The 19950-nt window shown below is 43.6% G+C and overlaps 1 protein-coding gene across 1 annotated transcript in view; it reads left to right on the top strand.

Annotated features, from left to right (window-relative positions):
- Positions 1–19950, top strand: part of LOC138510185 (contactin-associated protein-like 4) — a 2554874-nt gene that overhangs the window by 2037561 nt on the left and 497363 nt on the right. The window contains exon 13 of the mRNA XM_069625670.1: positions 5543–5740. Within this exon, the coding sequence (XP_069481771.1) occupies positions 5543–5740 (198 nt within the window). The remainder of the gene's footprint in view (positions 1–5542; positions 5741–19950) is intronic.

The raw sequence follows: 19950 nt of genomic DNA on the forward strand, positions 1-19950 counted from the left end.
ATCTTTTAACAAATCTCGCAGGTAGAGACATAGTTCTTCACATCTGCAAATACTGTGGGCCTGTAGAAACAGGGTATTACCTGGCTGCAGGTTTTCCCTATTACCTAATGAGCGGCCATTAGATGGGAATGAGCCAGCTCCAAAACTATCCTGTGATGACTTTGGGAATTACCAATTATGTTTGGTTAAGAACATCTTTCCCAACATGCCCTTGATAAAGTAACCTTTTCATTACAAAGAAGAAGCAACCAGTTTCACTATGCCCTTTTTCTTTTGAGGTTAAGCTCCCTAAGGCCTCGGTTAGGTCTGGCCCATTCCTTTGGCGAAGGCAAGATCGGGCAACAAAGTTATATTCTCAGCCTCTCCTATACGTACATACAAGTATTCTAGCTCTGATTGGCAACCAGTGAAGGAAATTACGATGTTCCGTAATATGTTCTCCTCGTGGCACTTGTTTTATGATACAAACCGCTTCATTTTGTAAAATTTGAAGGGCATGGAGGTCTTTTCCTGAAACCCCACCCAGAAGAGCATTGCCGGAATCCATCCTAGATAGGATGGTAACTCTCACCAGTGTTTCACAGTTTAGGTTGGATATCGGCAGTCTGATTTTCCTTAAAACGTTTGAGTAATAGTGGGTATTTTGTATTACTTGATTTACCTGAGCCTCTGAACTGACAGAGCAATCCATGTAAGTACCCAGTGTTTTTACATTAGGTAACACTTTCATGATACTTACATCGACATGGAAGTTATCATAAATGGGATCTAGTTTAGTTCTCATATGCATGGAGCCAAAGATCAGCAGCTCAATTGTTCATCATTGAGACACATCCAGTGCTTTTGCATCCATTGTTATACTGTCTTAAAAACTATGTTTAGCATGGAGCTATCCTGTTCATAGTCTCCAGTCAGTTCTGTCAGAAGCTGATTATCTTTATTTATTTATTTATTTAATTTGTTACTCGCCCAGACCCTTATCACGGCGAGGTTACAGACAGCTTATAAAGTTTCTTAAACAATGTTACAGTGCATACAAAAACAATAGGTTAACGAAACAAGATTAATAAAACAATGATACATGAATGTTAGGTTGGACGGGAGTTTTGTGTGTAGGATTAATAGTGTTGGAAGGCCTTGTCAATCAATATTTATTGAATAGCTTTGTTTTCAACTGTTTTTTAAAGCTTGTAAGGGTTTCTTCATTTTTGATTTTCAGTGATAAGGAGTTCCATAGTGTAGGGGCCAGGACTCTGAAGCTGTTACCTCCTGCTTTGGTGCTTTTATGATGTGGGATTTCTAGAAGTGCCTTGTTGTTAGATCTGAGTGTTCTGTTGGCATATTTTTTCTTAATGGCATTATTAAGATAGAAAAGGGCGTTGTGACTAAGACATTTGTAGACGATGCATAATGTTTTGAAGAAGATTCTGGCTTTAATGGGCAGCCAGTGCTTGTCCCGCCTGATGATGGAAATGTGGTCTGATTTCTTTATCCCTAAGGCAGCTCTAAGCGCTTTATTCTGTAGTAGTTGTAATTTACTTGTATTGGTGTTGGAGGTTCCTAGCAGTGAGATGTTGCTATAGTCGAGCTTGTTTAATATCAGTGCTCTTCGCTAGTGTTATACAATTAGTGAGGGTTAGGTATTGGCGACTCAGTGCAATGAGTTTAGCTGTGTAAACCGTGGAAGAGGAGAGGGCTGATATGTGTTTGCACATAGAGAGATTGGCATCTAGATAGACGCCAAGTGTTTTAAAATGCTTGAGTAATGGAATTGAGGTGCCGTAAATATTGATGTGGGTGTAGGCGGTGTGAAGAGAGCCAATTCTGGCTTGGAATCCTACGATGAGGATCTCATCAGCGTAGTTCGTAAACAGGACATTTGCATCCTCCAACAGTTTACCCACTGGTTCCATGTAAAGATTAAACAAAGTTTAAACTAAGAATGGGGTGATGTAGAAGGATCGGGACATGGATGAGATGATATAACAAGGATCCAAGTGATTAGCACTAGGATGAGAGGCAAGGAAAGAGAGTGAAACTATGGACAGGGACAGGGATGAGTGACTAGGATGAGGGTCTAGATCAGAGATTCTGGTGGAGGTCTAGGAAGAGAGAGTAGGGTGAAGGATTGTAATGAGGGATTGACAAGAGTGACTAGGATGGCATCAGAGACTATGGTCAGAGACTGGGAAAAGATATAGTTATGAGCATGAGGGACTATGATGGGAGAATAAAGCTAGGACTTGAAGCTAGGATTTGACAATAAGACAGGGATGATGTACAAAGATACATGATCGGCTAGGGAGTAGTGTGAGAAGCTAGGCCTTGGACAATAGACTAGGAAAAAGGACTAAAATCAGGGATTGTTATGAAGCAGTAGAATGAGAGTGTATGATAAGTGAACCAGAAACAAAACTAGAAGTAGGGACTTAAATGAAAGTCTAGAATAATAACTAGGATGAGATCCTAGGACTAGGATGACAGATTGGCAATCAAAATAGGAAGAGAGACTTTGACCAGGATGAGTGACTAAGATTAAGGTCTAGGACAAGTATGAGACACTAGGACAAGGATCAGAGATGGGGACTGTGTCTCAGAACCATACTTTTGAGTGCTATGCAGTTTTCCTATTTTTTTTAAATCATGCATGCAGTTATTTGCTAGCAGAAGAAAGCATGGTGAATAGAAATACAAGCAAATGGCAATATGTGATTCAGCCAAAGCATGCCAATAGCATTTATAGTTGCAAGGTCTAGAACAAGGGATTAGGATAAATAACTAGGTACTAGATTGAGTAACAATTATGAGACACAGGGATGAGCAACTGGGACTACGAATAGGTACTTGGAGGAGGAAACAGGATGAGAGATTAGGAATTGTGCAAGAGACTGGGATGAGGGTCTGGGATTTGAAACTTGGTCTAGTATGAGAGACTAGGATGATGGACTAGGATGAGGGACTAGGATAAGAGACTAGGATAAAGACACCAGGTTCTGTGACTATGACTAGGATGAGAGCTGATGATAGTTGGAAACCCCAACTCCCTGGCCAAACTGGATCCCACAAACAAATCATTCAGGCTAGGATCAGTGGAAATGGTAACAGGCAATATTATCCCCACCAATAATATCGGCCATATATATGGTTGTGAGGTAAGACCATAGGCACTATTATTAGTGGGGATAATTTATGGGGTTATTAGGACTGGGGGTTGTGCCCTGTTCCATGAAAAAATGATGGGGGGTTGCGGCGGTGCCCCCCACAGATTCCATGGCTTAATATCGCCGGAAAAATATGGCAATATTTTTGATGACAATATATTTGCGGGGATATTAACACATGGAACCCTGGAAATACTCCCCCAACCTAAACTAAAAATACTAGGCGTGGTACTAGACCGTTCTCTCAATATGAGAACACATGTGAGAAACGTTGTCTTAGCCTCTGTCTATTACATAAAATTGTTAGCTCACATGAGACCTTTTATCTCTTATGCGAATGCAGAAACTATATCTAGAGCCATAGTCGGAGCAAAGATATATTATTGCAGCAGCATCCTTGTCGGTCTTTGCAAAGTGGACTCCAATAGACTTCAGGTAGTCCAAAATGGAGCTGTCCAAGTAATTGCGGGTCTAGCCCAACGTGATAATGTCTCTGAAGCCTGCCGTGCTTTACACTGGCTCCCGGTCGAGGCACGTTTCAAATTCCGATTACTGACATTCGTCTTCAAATGCAGAAAAGGCACAATGCTCAAATATCTACAAGACCACATCCTAGAGGAGGTCAGCAGTAGGGCCCTAAGATCATGTAACCAGAGCCTGTTAGTTCTCCCACGATGCAAACTTAAGAAGGTTGAGAACGGGTCCTTTTACATCGCCACACCCAAACTTTGGAATTCACTCCCATATAGCCTCATACAGCACGCCTCCATTATGGCCTTTAAAAAGGCCCTCAAGACTTGGCTCTTCTATTGACCTTGAACATTCATATTCACTAAAAATGCCCTCCTTCACCCGCTGTGACCCCCATTCTTTTGTTCCTTGTGCCTGTCCGTCTCGTTCGAGCCCTCATGCCTTTGGGCCTATGGCAGCGCTTTATGAATACATTTAAGTAAATTAAAGTTATAACAAGAAAGTGAGCGTAGGGGTTGAGACTTGAAGAAGTAGCCAGGTGAGAATCAAGGATAACAGACTAGGATGATGGACTAGGCCAACTGGCAAACATTTAGAATTAGGGATTAGTATGAGAGACTAGGACTAAGACAAGAGACTAGGGTGGGGGGCAGTGACTTGGACAATGGACTAGGATGAAGGACTAGGCCCAGAGACTAGAGAGGGTGAATAAGAAAAGAGACTGGGATGAGGCAGTAGGATCAGGGATGAGGGCAGGGCACTGGCTGGAATGAGAGACTAGGAGAAAGGGCAAGAGTTTAGAACTAGGGTGCACAACTAGAACAAGTGACACTAACCAAATAGATTACAAATAGGACTAGGATGAGAGGGTAGGTGCAGGATTAGTAGAATGAGAAGTAAGGATGAGGGGCAGAGTCTTGGATGAGCAACTAGGACCAGGATGAGGGACTGTGATTAACCCAGACTTCATACATGATATAATATGATAGGTTATTTATAATGCACTTAATACCCAGATGTTTCTAAGCGTGGACCCAGGGATCGAACCTGTGTTGCTCTGTGTCGTCATGCTTCCAAGACGAGCATTTTGCCGCTGAGCTATCCTGCAGATACATTACAGAGTTCTGTAGTGTCCTTTCGTTTACTTATGCCTGTACTAAGATATGTTGGCAGAAGAAATCATGGTGTGCAGCAGCACACAAAAATTGAAAATGGGATGCATCCAACACATAGCATTAGGATTGACATTTTCATACAAACAAAACATTCTATTTCTTAACACCCTTTTCATTCTCTCCTCGCTATACCATTGGTTTGGAAACAAGATGGTGATACAGTGCCCACGTGTGTCAAATCTAAAAAGACAGTATGTGTGCATAAAAGAAGCAATAGTCTACACACATTAAGGGCCATACAAATCAATACATTAGTACACTGTCTTTTTGAATTCCGATTCATTCTATGCTTTATTTCTGGCTTGTAAAATGTGTGCATGACTCTTTGTGAATATCATGGCTACTTGGAGTTTACACCTACTCTTCTTCATCAATTACGCATAGCATGAATTGTGTACAAAATAACTCACGTACGGAAATCAGCTCAATATTTATTATTTAAAACATTGTATTTTGTGTTGAATGATGCATACATATGAATGATTAGCCACATTTAAAAAGTACATGCAGTTTTTTTTATTTTTTTTTAAATACTGTTTCACTTATATTAACTATGTTACTCTACCATTCACCAATCATTTGTTTATCAAGCAGGATCTGTAATAATAGAGAACTAGCAAAAAATATGTTTCCAATATGCCATTGAAACACATATTTTGCACGCTTCTTTATTGCCTCAATATGTTTCCTGTTTTTTCAATGTGACCTCTGTTTCCCCCCCTTGTTTTCTACCAGACACATCGTGGACGATCATGCAGCACAACAACACCGACTTGACCAGGGTTAAAGGTGCCAATCGTTACAATCCCCACACCGTGTCTTTCAAGTACAGTGCCAACACAGAGCAGCTGCAGGCTACAATTATCCATGCCGAACACTGCGAGCAGGAGCTCGCTTACCATTGCAAAAAGTCACGGCTTTTAAACCAGCAAGGTAAGTGCAGCAAAGGATGTCCTGGAGCAAAATGTTAACTTGCCAGGGTAGAAATGTAGATGAACGAGGGTTAGGGTAGTTTGGCTAGTCAATAAGCATTTTCCTCCAGACCAGTGTCTACACAGACATTTGCTTAGTGGCTCGTGCGCTCAGAAGGGCCATCATTCATCATGCCACTAGAAAGAGGACTCTTAAAAGCTAAGTTTGCGGGTTGCCGTGTTAGCTCCTAGTGTTGGACAGCAGAATACTTTAGACGTACTGTTCTAACTTTCAAATATCACGTACAATATTTATAATTGTTTCCTCTAAAAGGCACATGCCATGAGTAAAGTTCAATATATCTGAGAGTTGTAGATACAAAAATAATCATACGTTTAGCTCCACATTCTGCAAAATTACACTTCCTTTAATTAATTCTATTAGGGTATTTTATACAGTATTTTTGGCAAATATAGCTATTCTGGCAATAATAAATGAAACACAACGTCAACTAAATTGTGTGGCAATAGAGCTAGACCGGAGCACTTATTGTTCTAAGTTCTCATGATAAGAATCCTCTGTTAGGCTCTGCGAACTGCAGAAAGCAAGTTGCAAGCCTTCTCAAAAAGTGTGCATTGGTCAAATCTCATTGAATTTCGATGTTTGATTTACGAATGGTTGTCAAAATCCGCTGTCCTTTAATAACTTTTTTTGCAATTCTGGTGTTTGAGAAAATCACACAGGCTAATTGTTCGGATTCTGTGAAGAACATCTATCTTTTACGTTTAGAACAAATATCTTCAATCCAAAGAATGTCTTTTAGTTCAGGATATGTTTAACCCTATCACTGCCCATTGGAAAACACTGAGTGCCATGCTATTTTCTCAGATTTTTAGTTGTTTCATCTCAACCTGCTCTAGCCCACTAGAAATCGATAATACTATAGGATAACAATACATTTTTTTTTGTTTCAGTACATTTTTCTCTATAAAATGAGCCAAAAAAGCGCACCCACTGAGGTCACATAACATAATTCAATATGGTGGACAAATATCACGGTAAAGTGTATATGTCACTGACCACAAAGGTAGAACTTTCCAAAATCTATTTATTTCAGTATGTACATTGGCCAACTCTCATGCATATTATGTTTGTTGTTCAGATGAAAAATAGGAATGTTTATGTTTTATGTAATTTGTTTTTGGGGGCAAAACATAAGTCCATCCCATGAGTGTCATAAGAAGCATTGTTAGAGTGTATTGAAGGTGCTGAACCACCGCTATATAGAGGGTCAGACCTACAACCTGTGTGAGAGAGCATAGGTGGCGGGGACAACACGGGGACAACAAAATATTGTCATAGCATGGGAAGAGAACACATGGGGGATTGCGGGAGTGGGGATGCATTACATATATTAATAGCCCATTGGACCCACGTATAATTTGCATACAAAAGAGATGACCTATTCCTAATAGAACACATTCTATGGGGAAAATTCAATGCCTGGGAAAACCTGCTCCTAGCACATGATCAACGTTCAGCCGACCAGGAGTGCGGGGGACAGGCCTCAGGCAGACTGAGCAAGCTGCACCCTCACTGGGTGATGTCAACATGGGGCAGCAAGACAATCCAGAGGGTACTCGGGGGTGTAGTGGAGGTGGACCTGAGCCAGTGATTCGTTCACATGGCTACAAATGCCTATCAGCAAGTGGTTATGTGAAAGGAAGCTGAACGGAGTGGCGTTCCTGGAACAACCAATTAAGCAGTACGTTTTGTGTCCCTGGGAGGTGGGCAGCCTATCCACTACAAGCCCTGCGAAGGCCAATATTAGGAAGGTACCGTATGACTCTCTCCCTTCCCACCAGACGCAGGGTGTCTTGTGTCTTTTTCACAATGGTGCTGACCAATGGCAGAGTAATAAAGCCCCAGCGGTCAGCACAAATGTTATATTACTAATTACAAATTGTTCCTTGGCTGGGTGAGAATCATTGTGCCACACTGGATGGATGTGTTGAAATAATCTTGACCACTTTGCTTCAATCACATTTCACTAACAAATGCTCAGCACTGAGGATATGACATAACACAGCCAATGACTGTCCTGGGAACGTTGGAATCTATGTACATTCTGACCATAATAGTGTCAAATGCTTCGACTATTGTACTCATCCTATAAAACTAATGTGCGCTGTCCGCCCAGTTTTAGCTCTCATCAACCAGTTCCAGCCTACTGCTCTGCTTGATTTATGCTTTCCCGGCTGTAATAAACAGCGTTACTTCTGGGTGCTCTTATTTTGACTACGGTTTCTATATGGTGTGATCAGAGGACCTCTGAATGCAAGATAACGCAGGTTTTACTTAGTGGCAATATTATGCAAAGTAAAAATAAATATTTTCAGTGGTTCTGGGTAGCCTTAAAGTAATTTTTAAATGGGCGACATAGTTTATTTTCCTTGCTGTTTTCCCTGCAAGAATCTCTATTGCAGAACCAAAATTCAATAAAGTCTTGTAAATGGTTTGATCTGCTATATATGTTTAGCCACCAGACAATTTTCAGACGCTTTATATCTGTATGTGAGCCAATGGGTCACATGGTCTTTTTATCTTTTTATATTTTTGGCGTCATATCTTTGTAACCCTAGATCTGTTTTATTTTTATTTTTTATGTTTTTATTTGCATTAGTTCAATTACTTATAAACTTTAAGAACATTACAAAATATAAAGAAAACAAATAAAATATCAAATAAGATAACAGTTTAAGAAACAACTTACATCAAAAAATGCATACATTTGATTCTATTATAACAACAAACACATATACTTATATTCGGCTAAAAAGCTGAGATAACATTTAGAATTCCAAATTTCATACACAGCTGAACTCATTACCATAGACTGGGCCCCCATTAGTGTGGACCAAAATTGGTCTTCTGGAATACTTTCCATTGAGTTTACAGAATTTCCATACTCCCTCCTATAAATCTCATTCAGGGCTGTGCATGATGTTAAAATATGTCGAGCAATCTCAGTCTCTAATTTACAGCATCTGCAAAGATCTTCCTGCAAACAATGCAGAAGCTTTCCAATGGCTGGTATATTCATTTGTGCACAAAATGAAACACTTTAAATTAATACTACAGCATTTGGTTAAGTAGCTACAAGGTATGTTTCCACAAAAACTATGATATGAATATTCTTTATAACGTACATATTGATGCACTTTCTCAATGTTAGATATCAGGTCCCATTGATGGGACTCCTGCCTGATATTTCTTTCATAACCAGGAGAATTTACCAGCATGTTACAATCAAGACCAAACATTGTCAGATGATGTTTTGAAAATCTCTGCAGTTCTGCAATAAAAGGGTTTAAAGCAACTGAAGAAAGGCCGCCACCAAAGCAATATTAAGAGAATATTTGAGCTACGATCTTGTTTGCCCAATTTAGCATATAATAATACTCTTCTTATACTCCACAGTGAATATAATGAGGGCAGGCAGTATTCAAGCCTCAAGGCTTCGACCGGAATGGCTTGAGGGAGATTTATAATGGTTCACAATATTTAAGCTTCTAATTTCCTCAGCCACTGTACTTGCTCAGTTGACAAGACTTCAAGGGCATACAATATAGCAGGAATTAAACTAGTCCTATAGATTTGAAAGAAGCCGCTAATATTCCATCCACCATTATGTTCTATTAAGTTCTTTGTGACCAGCCATCTTTTCCAGACTTGTCCATGAACGTATGCTTCGTTGAAAGAGGCTGTTGCTCCTACCTTTACAGGAAAACCCAAATATATAAATTCCTGTACGTTTTGCAGAAGATCATTATCTATATGCATTTAGCTTTGGCCTTTTCTACCTGTTTACCACCAAGGCACATTGTTCTGGTATTAAGTTTATTAATTACCATATTATTAGCTTCTGCATATTCAACAAGAGCAGCTAATGACCACTCCAAGCCAATGGGAGTCTGATCGAAGATTATAGCGATAAGAGATGCTGACGAATTTGATCTCCTTTATTTTAGGTCGGAAATTACGTACAATGTTCAGTACAGCGGCTACATCAGCTGTGTATAAATTGTACAGAATAGGACACAATACACATCCCTGTTCTAAGCCACCATTAGTTGGAGTATAGTTTCTCCTATAATTTGACTCTTGAGACCAGATCAAAGGCCTTAGTAAAGTTCACAAAGCAACAATACAAGCCGACACCTTTTACCTCAGAGTATGAGGAGATCAAAAACTGTAACGTAGTAATATTGGTCATAGTATCATAGGACTTCCGGAATCCAGTTTGGAAAATACCTAATATATCACTTTCCTCAAGCCAAAGGGAAAGTTGTTCTAGAAGTACCTTCACAAAAAGCTTTTGACTGGAGTCCATCATGGCCAGTAGGCGATAATTTGATGGCTCCAGTCGACTGCCCCTCTTACAAATAGGGACCAATATCGATCGCTTCCAATCAATTGGGATGTTACCAGTTTGAATAATGTGTGTAAACAGTACGTTGAGGACCTTGGCCCATTCTATCAGGCTTTCCTTGAATACTACAATGGGAATAGTGTCAGGGTTGGAGGCCTGTGACGATTTTGATTGCCCAATCAGTCTTACTAAATTTTCCTCCCGGATATCAAGTTCAAAGGAACTCTGATGACCGTCAATGACACTCCCACTGTTGTTTTGCCTCACAGGATTAAACTCAGGAGGGTACACTAATGGTGTCAAATATAGGCCCTGAATGTAATGTGACCACATTGCTTTTGATATAGGATTAAGCTCTTGAGGAGAGAATGATTTGTGGAAGTCATTACAAAACTGTCATAATTTACGGGTATCATGTGTCTTTAGCCAAAACAATAATTTCTGCCGGTTGGCACTTCAAAGAGATAACCTGAGCTGTTTTAACCAATTTTTGTATTTTGGTTTCAGATTTGTCTGCATTCTTATCGTTCCTCGATATTTTATTCAAGGTTGGTTCTTTCAGCAATGTGTTCCTTTCAAATAGCGTTTTACGCTCTGCTACAATGTGATCAAAGGGGGCAAAACTATGAGTCACATTATTCTTTATTGGTCTTCATTTATTTACCAAAGGTAAGATTATAATAGAGAGCATTTAACCAAGACCCCATTCAGATCTTTCAAAAGCTTTAACCAAATCAAATAATTTGAGAGATAACTTCTCATTGGTGAACTTAATATTGTCCCCTGATCATCTAAGACGATTTCTCTGGAAGTTAGAGTTAGAGGTAGTAGTACAAATGACCACCAGTGGCTGGTTTTTGATATTCATATGCCTGGCTAATACTGTGTGAGCACTCAGTCTGTTGTGGGTGATAGTGGAATTAGTAAAGCATGAGTACAAAGCTGAGCTACATAACACATAATCAATGTGTGACTTAAAAATGCCATAAAACCAGGTGAAAAGGGGCATATTGCCACTAACACAGAAGTCTGAAAATTTCAAATCAAAATAATCAATTATTTCGAAACTGGAAAAGGAACCTGGATATGCGGTTTCCTCCCCTAGGTGCAGATCCCTTTTGTTAAAATCACCTGCCAATAGAATATACCCTGTTGGTGACTACTCGGGCCATTGAAGAATGGCGGTACACACCGTATTTTGAACAGACTTTGTTAACAGGCCACTAGGTGGGTCGTAGATATTAATAATTAAGATTTCAGTATCTGAATAAGGGAAAAACTGCAAACTACCCATAAACACATTAGATTATTTTCCCAATACAATAAAAGGGGTCAGACTAAAATGTGCCTTTACTCCAATGCCAGTCTGCCGCTGGCATGGCCTTTATTAGAGGGGGTAGTATTTAAGCAAAGCATGTGGAAACCATCTATATATAAGGTCTTTGTGCACCAAGTCTCCTGAATTAAAAATACATCTGAGGTTTCCAGTAATTTTTGACCCTCAGTATGGTCAAGAAAAGATCGAAAACCTGTTGTATTCCAAGATATACATCTCAGGCCGGTTGGAGACAACTCTGGTCAATAGGACCCAGTATGTGAGAACACCAGTATCCAATAGTCCTTTGGGGTGTGCTACCTCTTACTGTGGTGCCTTAAAGTTTCAGGGCTCGAAGAACATCTTGTTCAGAGTTTGTGGATGCAAGTTGCTTAGACAGATGTGGACCTTGGACTTCTGAAGGATTTGCCTGCCTTTTGATCTTCCTACAAGCAATTAATGAAAATCCTGCGTCAAACAGTGAGTCTGAGTGTATCTTCAACAGTGCCACCATCAATGGTGAAGTAAATTCCACGAATTCCCAGTTGACTGCACTATTACAAGATGGTAGCTCGATCTTCGTCATATCCATGGACTGAATAACCGCTAAGTAGGAAATGTGTTTAAAAAGCGAAAGAAGGACTGTTCTGTTTAAAAATGGGCTACAAGCCGTAGGAGAGGTTTCCTCTAGAATAATCCAATTATTCCTATCTTTTAATGCTCCAGGATATATGATCGGAATAGTGGGCAGTAACTCCACACCTGATTGCTCTAATTTAGAAGTCTGCTTTGATTTGTTTGTCACAACTTCAGTGCCTACTGTACTTTGTTCCATTAAGTTCTTGGTCTCCTCTTTATCATGCTGCTCTTTCTTATTTGGCAGAAGGACAAATGGCTCCTAAGCAAATAATAGCTTTTTCCCCATCAATATTTACCAATAATGAGCCTGTTGAACAGAACCATCCAGAAAACGTTTAGGGCTTTGGGCACCCTGGATGCTAGGGTTGCCAATTAGTTTCTCCTTTTCCATATTTGCCCTTCAGCCTCCTCACTTGGTTTCTCTGCACGTGCCTTCCAGTTTTAAATAGTCACGCCCCAACAGTGTGCTAATGGAGGGTTCCAATGAATATAATAAAACACTCCTGCATCAGAATAAAGTCTCTATTGTTATGAAAAGTGCAGTTTGGCATATTAAAAGCACCAGGGAAATATATGCCCTTGTGCAAAAAAGATGCATTTTCACTACATTTTTCCTCCAGGGCAAGGTTAATACGGAATGTTATTAGCATTAGGGCACACTTTGACCTGATGCAAACATGCATAAAAATGTATCTTTTTAGCACTAAGGACATTTCAGCACTGATGCTTTTAATATGCCAAACTGCACTTGTCGAGGTGCAATGGTTTTTTAATGTGTCCCAGTGTTTTTACAATTAGGGCAAACTTTGTCCTAGTGCCAATACCGTACAAACTTTGTACTTGCACTGGTGAACAGTTTCTGTAACCTTGTGATCTAATGGACCTTGTACATATCAGAAATCGCTCCGGGTCTAAGAACTCACTCGATTCACACGTGAGCAACATGATCTCGGCCAAATCCTTGCACCAGAGTGTAATCCGGTGTGGGCATCTTAATCTCACACAAAGGATCTGGGCATCTCTATTCACCTGCAGGCTGCCACAGACGCACCTGGATTCAGCTGTTGAGCCCACATGGAACTCCCATGTGGGCTCAATAGAGAAATCCCAGTGCCCATTACAGAATCGGGACAGTCTCCAAGCGGTAGCAGCGACCTATTAAAATGAGTTGCTATGTGGAGTATGTTTGCGATTCATGTGACATACAATAACCTAGAGGAGGCCCGACACTGTACATTTTAGCATCTCTTTCATAAAACGTGTTGATATATGAAACGAAAAGGGCCTGGCACGAGCAGAATTACATTTCTAGTAGCTCCCTTACAAGGTGCTGTGATACAGCTATGGTCCCATTAACAGGGCCAGGCCTTTCACGGAAAACCATCATTCTTTTGAAATTCATTCTTAGAACATTTGTGGAGATCAGAACGTGTTCCAAATACAACACGCGGGTCCTCAAAAAAAAACTTTTTTTTTTTTAATTAATGCATCTGTGAAAAGATGTTGATCCGTAGAAAACGTCATTATGGGACATGCAATTTAGTCCGATGTCAGAGTGTAGTTCAGTAAGTAATTGGTGCACACAAATCATTGTTTGTTGCCTTTGATATGTGGTACTTTGTGTATTGGAACTTCATGTTTAGCTCTCACAGTTGGTTTCATTTTGTTTGCTCTGTGTATTGCAGGCAAAGGACCTAGCACTCCTTTACATGGATGAGAGTGCAGTCCTCATGTTTCCGTTGAGAGGATCCAAGTTTGATACCCATTCCCTCTTCGCTTTGTAGAGGATGCTGAGAAAACGGCCCTTAGTGCACTGAGTCCAGTTTAGGGACACGTTAAAATCGCATAGCTCTTGAGGTTGTATTTCAAAAGGATGGTGTGTTTAACAAAAGAAAGCAGCCGGACAACACTTACAAAGCAATCCCTCCCATGGTTCCACACCAGCAAAGACTCACTGCCACCACCACAGCCCTGCCTCACAGTGCCTCTGTCTCAGCTTGATCATAGAGACAACCTATTAACCCTCGGCCCCATTCAAAGGGTGTTTTTTTATTGATCAAACATGAAGGGGTTCTGTCTGGAAAGTCACATGCGAATTAATGAACGGTTCCCACTTGGTATCATGTGAAGCCTATACAAGCATGTATAAGTGAAATCACAGCATAGTCACGGGTGTCATAACCTTTGTCAGGGACAAACACTCTTTCACTGAACATTTGCACCTCATAAAATGCCAGCATCTCCCCTTGAAGGGCAATCTTCTCCTCCACATGTTACAAAGAACAGAGCGATGTATTTCCAAGGCAACACCAGCAGAACACGCTGACATGTCAATTTTCTAAAAACTTCACGCAGGCAACAAATAGATCTTATCTTTCTTACCAATACAAGATTATGTAACCAGCTAGCCTCAGATTCCCCTCGTTCAGTGCATCATTGCTAAGCTTAAGGGCCTGATTTTGAGCGCGATGGTGTGGAAAAAAAGGGAAGGTAACAGGATTACTGCCTCTTTCACCACATTGCCACTTGCAGAGGTTCAATGAGAAAGTGAACATTCTTCTTCGGTTGGTTTTGAGCACAGCACATGAGGAAATGACAGCATGCAGTCCTTATTGATACCCATATTGTGCTCCAAAATGGGGTATAACTGAAGGTTCTGCATGACTCCGAATCAGGCGGACCATTCTTATTACTGCATGCATATAACAGCAAATTCGCCCAAATAAATACTGCCTAACTATAAAGGAATCCCATGGAAGTAAAAGAAAATAAACCAAGTAATTCCTCATTTCGGTGGGGCACTGTTGCGCTGAAGGAAAATGGCCACCTAGTCGAGAGCTCTGTCCCGTGAGGCGCGCTCCTCCTCCAATCCTGCTGCGGTATGTGTTCGAATCAAGCACCAACCTCTGGTACCATCTCCTGTGTACCCTAGCGTGATCCTGTCCGACTCCTGAGCACAACCTCAGCCCCGTTACGGAGCTACAGCCTGCAGAGGAGGCGACCGAGACTCTCCATTGCCCCGACCCGCCTCTTCCCTCCAGGGAAGTCTCCCTGAGAGCCCGTGGATCTGGGGCCTGCAGTGGGGGAGGGGCACTATCCCTGTGCTGTGTCCGCCTCCTCCCCTCCCCATCTGCTCGATCTTCGGGTCGTCGCTGACCACCAAGTCCATACCTGCTTCGGTGGATGTACGGGGGCTCTGCGCCCTGCTGTGTGTGAAGAGCGACCTGCTCCGCTGCCCTTCCCAGGTGGCGTGCCATTGACCGGGCCCTACTCCAGGATCAAACTCATCAGGGCCAGAGCCTATGGCCCATATATACGGCGACCGCGCTCGCGGCGGGAACGGTGAGTCCGTGAGACCTCTGGGCCCCCCAGCGCACCTCCTGCAGCGACACAGCCCTCCCACATCGGGACCACGGCCGGGTTCTCCCACCTTCCCCGTGGCCTCTCACCTACTAATCTGAATGCTCCGGGATCCCTGGGGCGTGCCTGGCACGAGACCCAGGCTACAACAGAGGATCCAGTGAGTGCCACGGCACGGGGCGCAGGCACTTCACCATAGCCCCATTTTAAACAGGCTGGACTTTGCTTTCTGCTTGCACCCTGGGACGGACCTGTGCCTCATAACCTACGTGGATCTTCTTAAGGAACACGCCATTTAAGCCTGAGACAGCCACATGGGATTTACTGTTACGGGGCTGTACACCCTTGCCCCCCCTGCTCACATTTATCATTCCAAGACCAGTTGCCCATAGCCCAATGAGCTAGCAGGGGTGGCGCCCTGTGTCCATTCTCCAAACACCTGATCTGCCGATCCCCGGCTGGCTGCCTCCCGACTGGTGGACTCGTGACGCTCTTTCTGACCTTTAGCAACCTACCATACCTGCATCAAGAGACTCAAACGCATTGGGGGCTAGGGGTGCTGCTCGCCTCTCCCCCACTGCGGGCTATAATCCTATTGGCTACCATCTCCATTTGTGTCTTCCTGGACTGGGCGGCGGTGGATACTTGGGTCCAGGCACACTCTGGCTTAACCCACTGAGCCCCCCTACCTTTGACACACCATGGAAACCACGGGCCCTTACTGAGGCGCATCATTCAAACCTCCTGAAACACCTGGCTACCCTCCATCCTACAGAGAGACTGCTACTGCACTCCACTGAGACCCTTAGGGATCACCTCTCTACTGACGCTCGGAGCACCAACTGTTTACTCTCTGCATCTCATCGGGCCATCTCCCTGCATTGCTCTTGGATACCATAAGCCTCCCTCGCACCCCATTCAGGTGCCTCTGACTCATTACCACTGTTCCTACGCGCCTTCTCGGCCACTCACCACCTGCTCTTTGGATCGCCAACCAGGAACCTGAATAACAGCCTTCTCTACGGCATTAACTTACCAAACAACTACTACAGCTACCTCGCTACTGGCCTGGATCACCCATCCACCCCTGGTGTGAGACGAGCACCTGAGGGTCCATGGCCCATCAATCTACCGGCAGTCTATACGCCTACAACAGTCGCCTCCTGCGGTGCACCCTGGGCGCCGGCCCGGCACTTCGGCCCTCCACCTGTGACCCAACCCCCATCTGTATTGCCTCGATCATCTCCTTTATGTGCCCGGACTGACGGGGTTGCCCCCTCTCGACATTATGACCAAAGGAACGGGAAAAAAACAGTGCTCCATCAACATGTTCGCAAAGACTCAGTCGAGATCGGCCGAGAAGGCAACGGAGCAGGTTCCAACTAACCCATCACCGTCTGATGCTCCCGACGCCCAGAGCATGATGGAATTCATCCACGAGGGCTTCACCACACTCCACTCCAAGCTCGATGATATGAATGGCACCATATCCTCCATCAAGGCCCACATCGAGAGGACTGACGGCCGGGTGGCAGAGATCGAGATGAGGGTGAGCGCCACCGAGGATAACCTGGGCTCCCTTCGTGCGGAGGTCACCTCACTCTCCAGCCGAGTCCTTGAGGTCGAGAAGAAGAATGAGGACCTTGAGTCCCGATCGAGGCGGAATAACCTTTGCATTATCGGCATTCCTGAAGACGGCATCAATGAGCCGATGGAGGACTTTTTCGAGCGCACACTGCTGACACTTCTCGATTCTCTAAAACTATCCCCGCAGTTCACGATAGAGAGAGCCCACCGAGCCCTAACAGCTAAACCTAAACCAGGCGTGCCTCCACGACCCATCATAGCCAGGGTCCTCAACTACCGAGATCGCGATGCCCTCCTTAGGGCTGTCAGAACTAAAGGCGTAATGCTGTTGGGAGGTGCCAGAATTCACCTGGGTATCACCTATACCCCGATTTCTCAGTGGCTGTTCAACGGAACGCAAGACCTTCTTGGCGGTAAAGAAGAGGCTAAGAGACCATGGAGTTAAATACTCCATGCTGTACCCCGCCAAGCTACGAATTGAACACTCTAACCAGGTGTTTTTTTCACAATTCCAGAGGATGCCTCCAGGTTCATTGACAAGTGCTTCTCTGGCTAAACCTCTCACTAAACCACATATTTACGACAGTTACGTCATTCTGGTGAGAGGTTATCAAAACCAGCTACCACTCTGTGTCGGTAACCTGTGAGACTACTACTCTCCATCAAGAACAAATTGGTTCACCATTGTACGACCGTGCCATACCCATGAGTACAAAATCATCTCCAAGTTACATATGACGTCACTGTTTGGCACCATGCTTATCCTTAAATTGCCCCATGGTTCGTAGCATTGCCACCAGGCTGGTTCACAGGCCCCCCGGCATTGATGTCATTGGTTTGGACTTGGTTAATGGGGTATGGGGTTATCATTCCTCTGTTTGGGGGAGGGATGTGGGTGTGGGTGGGTTATGTTGGGCGTCATGTTATAAAAGGCTTGGCATCCACAGCGAGGCAGTATTGAACCGATGGTATTGCAGGGCTGATAGACTGATCCATCAGTCATCAGGGCCGTTGCTCTGACAAACATTGATCCTCAACAAACATTTCTACACTGCTAACCGAAGATAACTTAACTTTCATGAGCTTGAATGTGCGGGGTTTGGGTAACTATAAGAAAATGAGACAACTCCAGCTTCAGTCTGAACGTCACAGGGTCAAAATCCTTTTCCTCCAGGAGACACATGCCTGTACTGAATACTGTGAAAAATTCACCAACATGTGGGGCCCCCAAAGATACTTCACTAATTACTCTACCCAAAGTCGTGGGGTCATGACCCTAATTCACAAGAGCCTCAAGTTTGATCTCATATCCTCAAAGATCGACCACCCAGGGCAGATATGTGCTGCTCCATGCCACCCTTCAGAACAGGGAGGTGGTCCTACTAAATGTCTACGGTCCCAACATTGACGATCCAGAATTTTATTTACATCTCATGTCCCTCCTTGACAGATTCCCTTTAATACCAATTCTCTGGGGGGGGTGACTTTAATATGATTATTGAAGTGAACCTTGATAGATTCGGCTCCAGATCCCGCCAACTTACCAAAGCAGCCTATACTATATTGTCATCTCTCCCCCGGCTTGCACTGGTCGACGCATGGAGGCTCCTCTATCCCGTCTCCCGCTCCTACTCCTTCTACTCCTCGGTACATGACTCCTATTCCCGAATTGACAGATGGCTAGTCTCTGATACACTGATAAAAAATGTGACTCGTCTAATGCTCCTTCCCAGGACCCTCTCTGACCATTCACCAGTGACTATTACCCTTTGTTGGGGCCCAGACCGCAATCGTACTAGACACTGGAGAATGAAACCTCCTTCTCTCCTTGACCCTGTGTTTAGCTCCGAATCGGAGACGGCCATCAAGGAGTTCTTCGAAATAAACACTGACTCTGTATCTTCGCAGGCCACTCTCTGGGAATCCTTTAAAGCTTACATCAGGGGCATGGCACTGTCCAAGGAAAATGGTATCCTTAAAACAATCCGAAAGGATATCGCGGAAAGTGAGTCCAAGCTATCGACCCTGGAAGCCCAATGCTCACTACACCAAACCCCTGAGGCCCTAGCATCCATGGGAGCGGAACTCGACACATTTTGCTGTTTGGTGGACCGCAAACTGAAATTCTTGGACAGCCCTGGCCTCGCCAGGAAATATGGTGAGGGTGAACATCCTGGCCACTTCCTGGCTAGGCTCCTTCGGCGCGAGCCTGGTGCCCCACACATCTCTGGGGTGGAAAGACCATATGGCTCCCTAGCCACCTCATCGCAAGATATCAACTCCGAATTCTTTTCCTTTTATGAATCCCTATATACCAATGCGGATAGTGCTCTGACATTGGAGGGTGACTCCTACCTTGATGCCCTCCCCCTCTCGGTACTCCTGAAACCATCAGATCTCTTGACTCCCCATTTACCACTGATGAGTTCTCAGACGCCATAGACTCACTTTCCTCAGGGAAATCCCCAGGCTCAGATGGCATCCCAACTGAAATTTATAAACTCTACAAATCGCTCCTACTTCCCCGCTTAATAGCCCTTTGGGAGGAATCAGTGGAGGCAAGCAAATGTCCCCCCTCTCTCTGCAAAGCCACAATAACTGTCTTGCTCAAACCTGGCAAACCCCCCACACAATGCGGCTCGTACCGTCCACTTTTGCTCATCAACTGCAATGTCAAAATCTACGCCAAACTATTAGCCCTACGCCTGGCTCCCTACATGCCGCACATTATTCATCCTAACCAAGCAGGCTTTATTCCAGGACGCTCCACCTCCTTGAACCTGAGGCGCCTCTTTAACATAATTAGCAGAATAAACCCAAATGTTCACACAGTAGCCTCCACACTCGATATGCAAAAAGTGTTCCACTCTGTTTCATGGAAGTACCTCTGGCGGGTTC

Source organism: Ambystoma mexicanum, chromosome 6p (genome assembly GCF_040938575.1).
Source record: "Ambystoma mexicanum isolate Mex_15411 chromosome 6p, UKY_AmexF1_1, whole genome shotgun sequence".
Lineage (NCBI taxonomy): Eukaryota > Metazoa > Chordata > Amphibia > Caudata > Ambystomatidae > Ambystoma > Ambystoma mexicanum.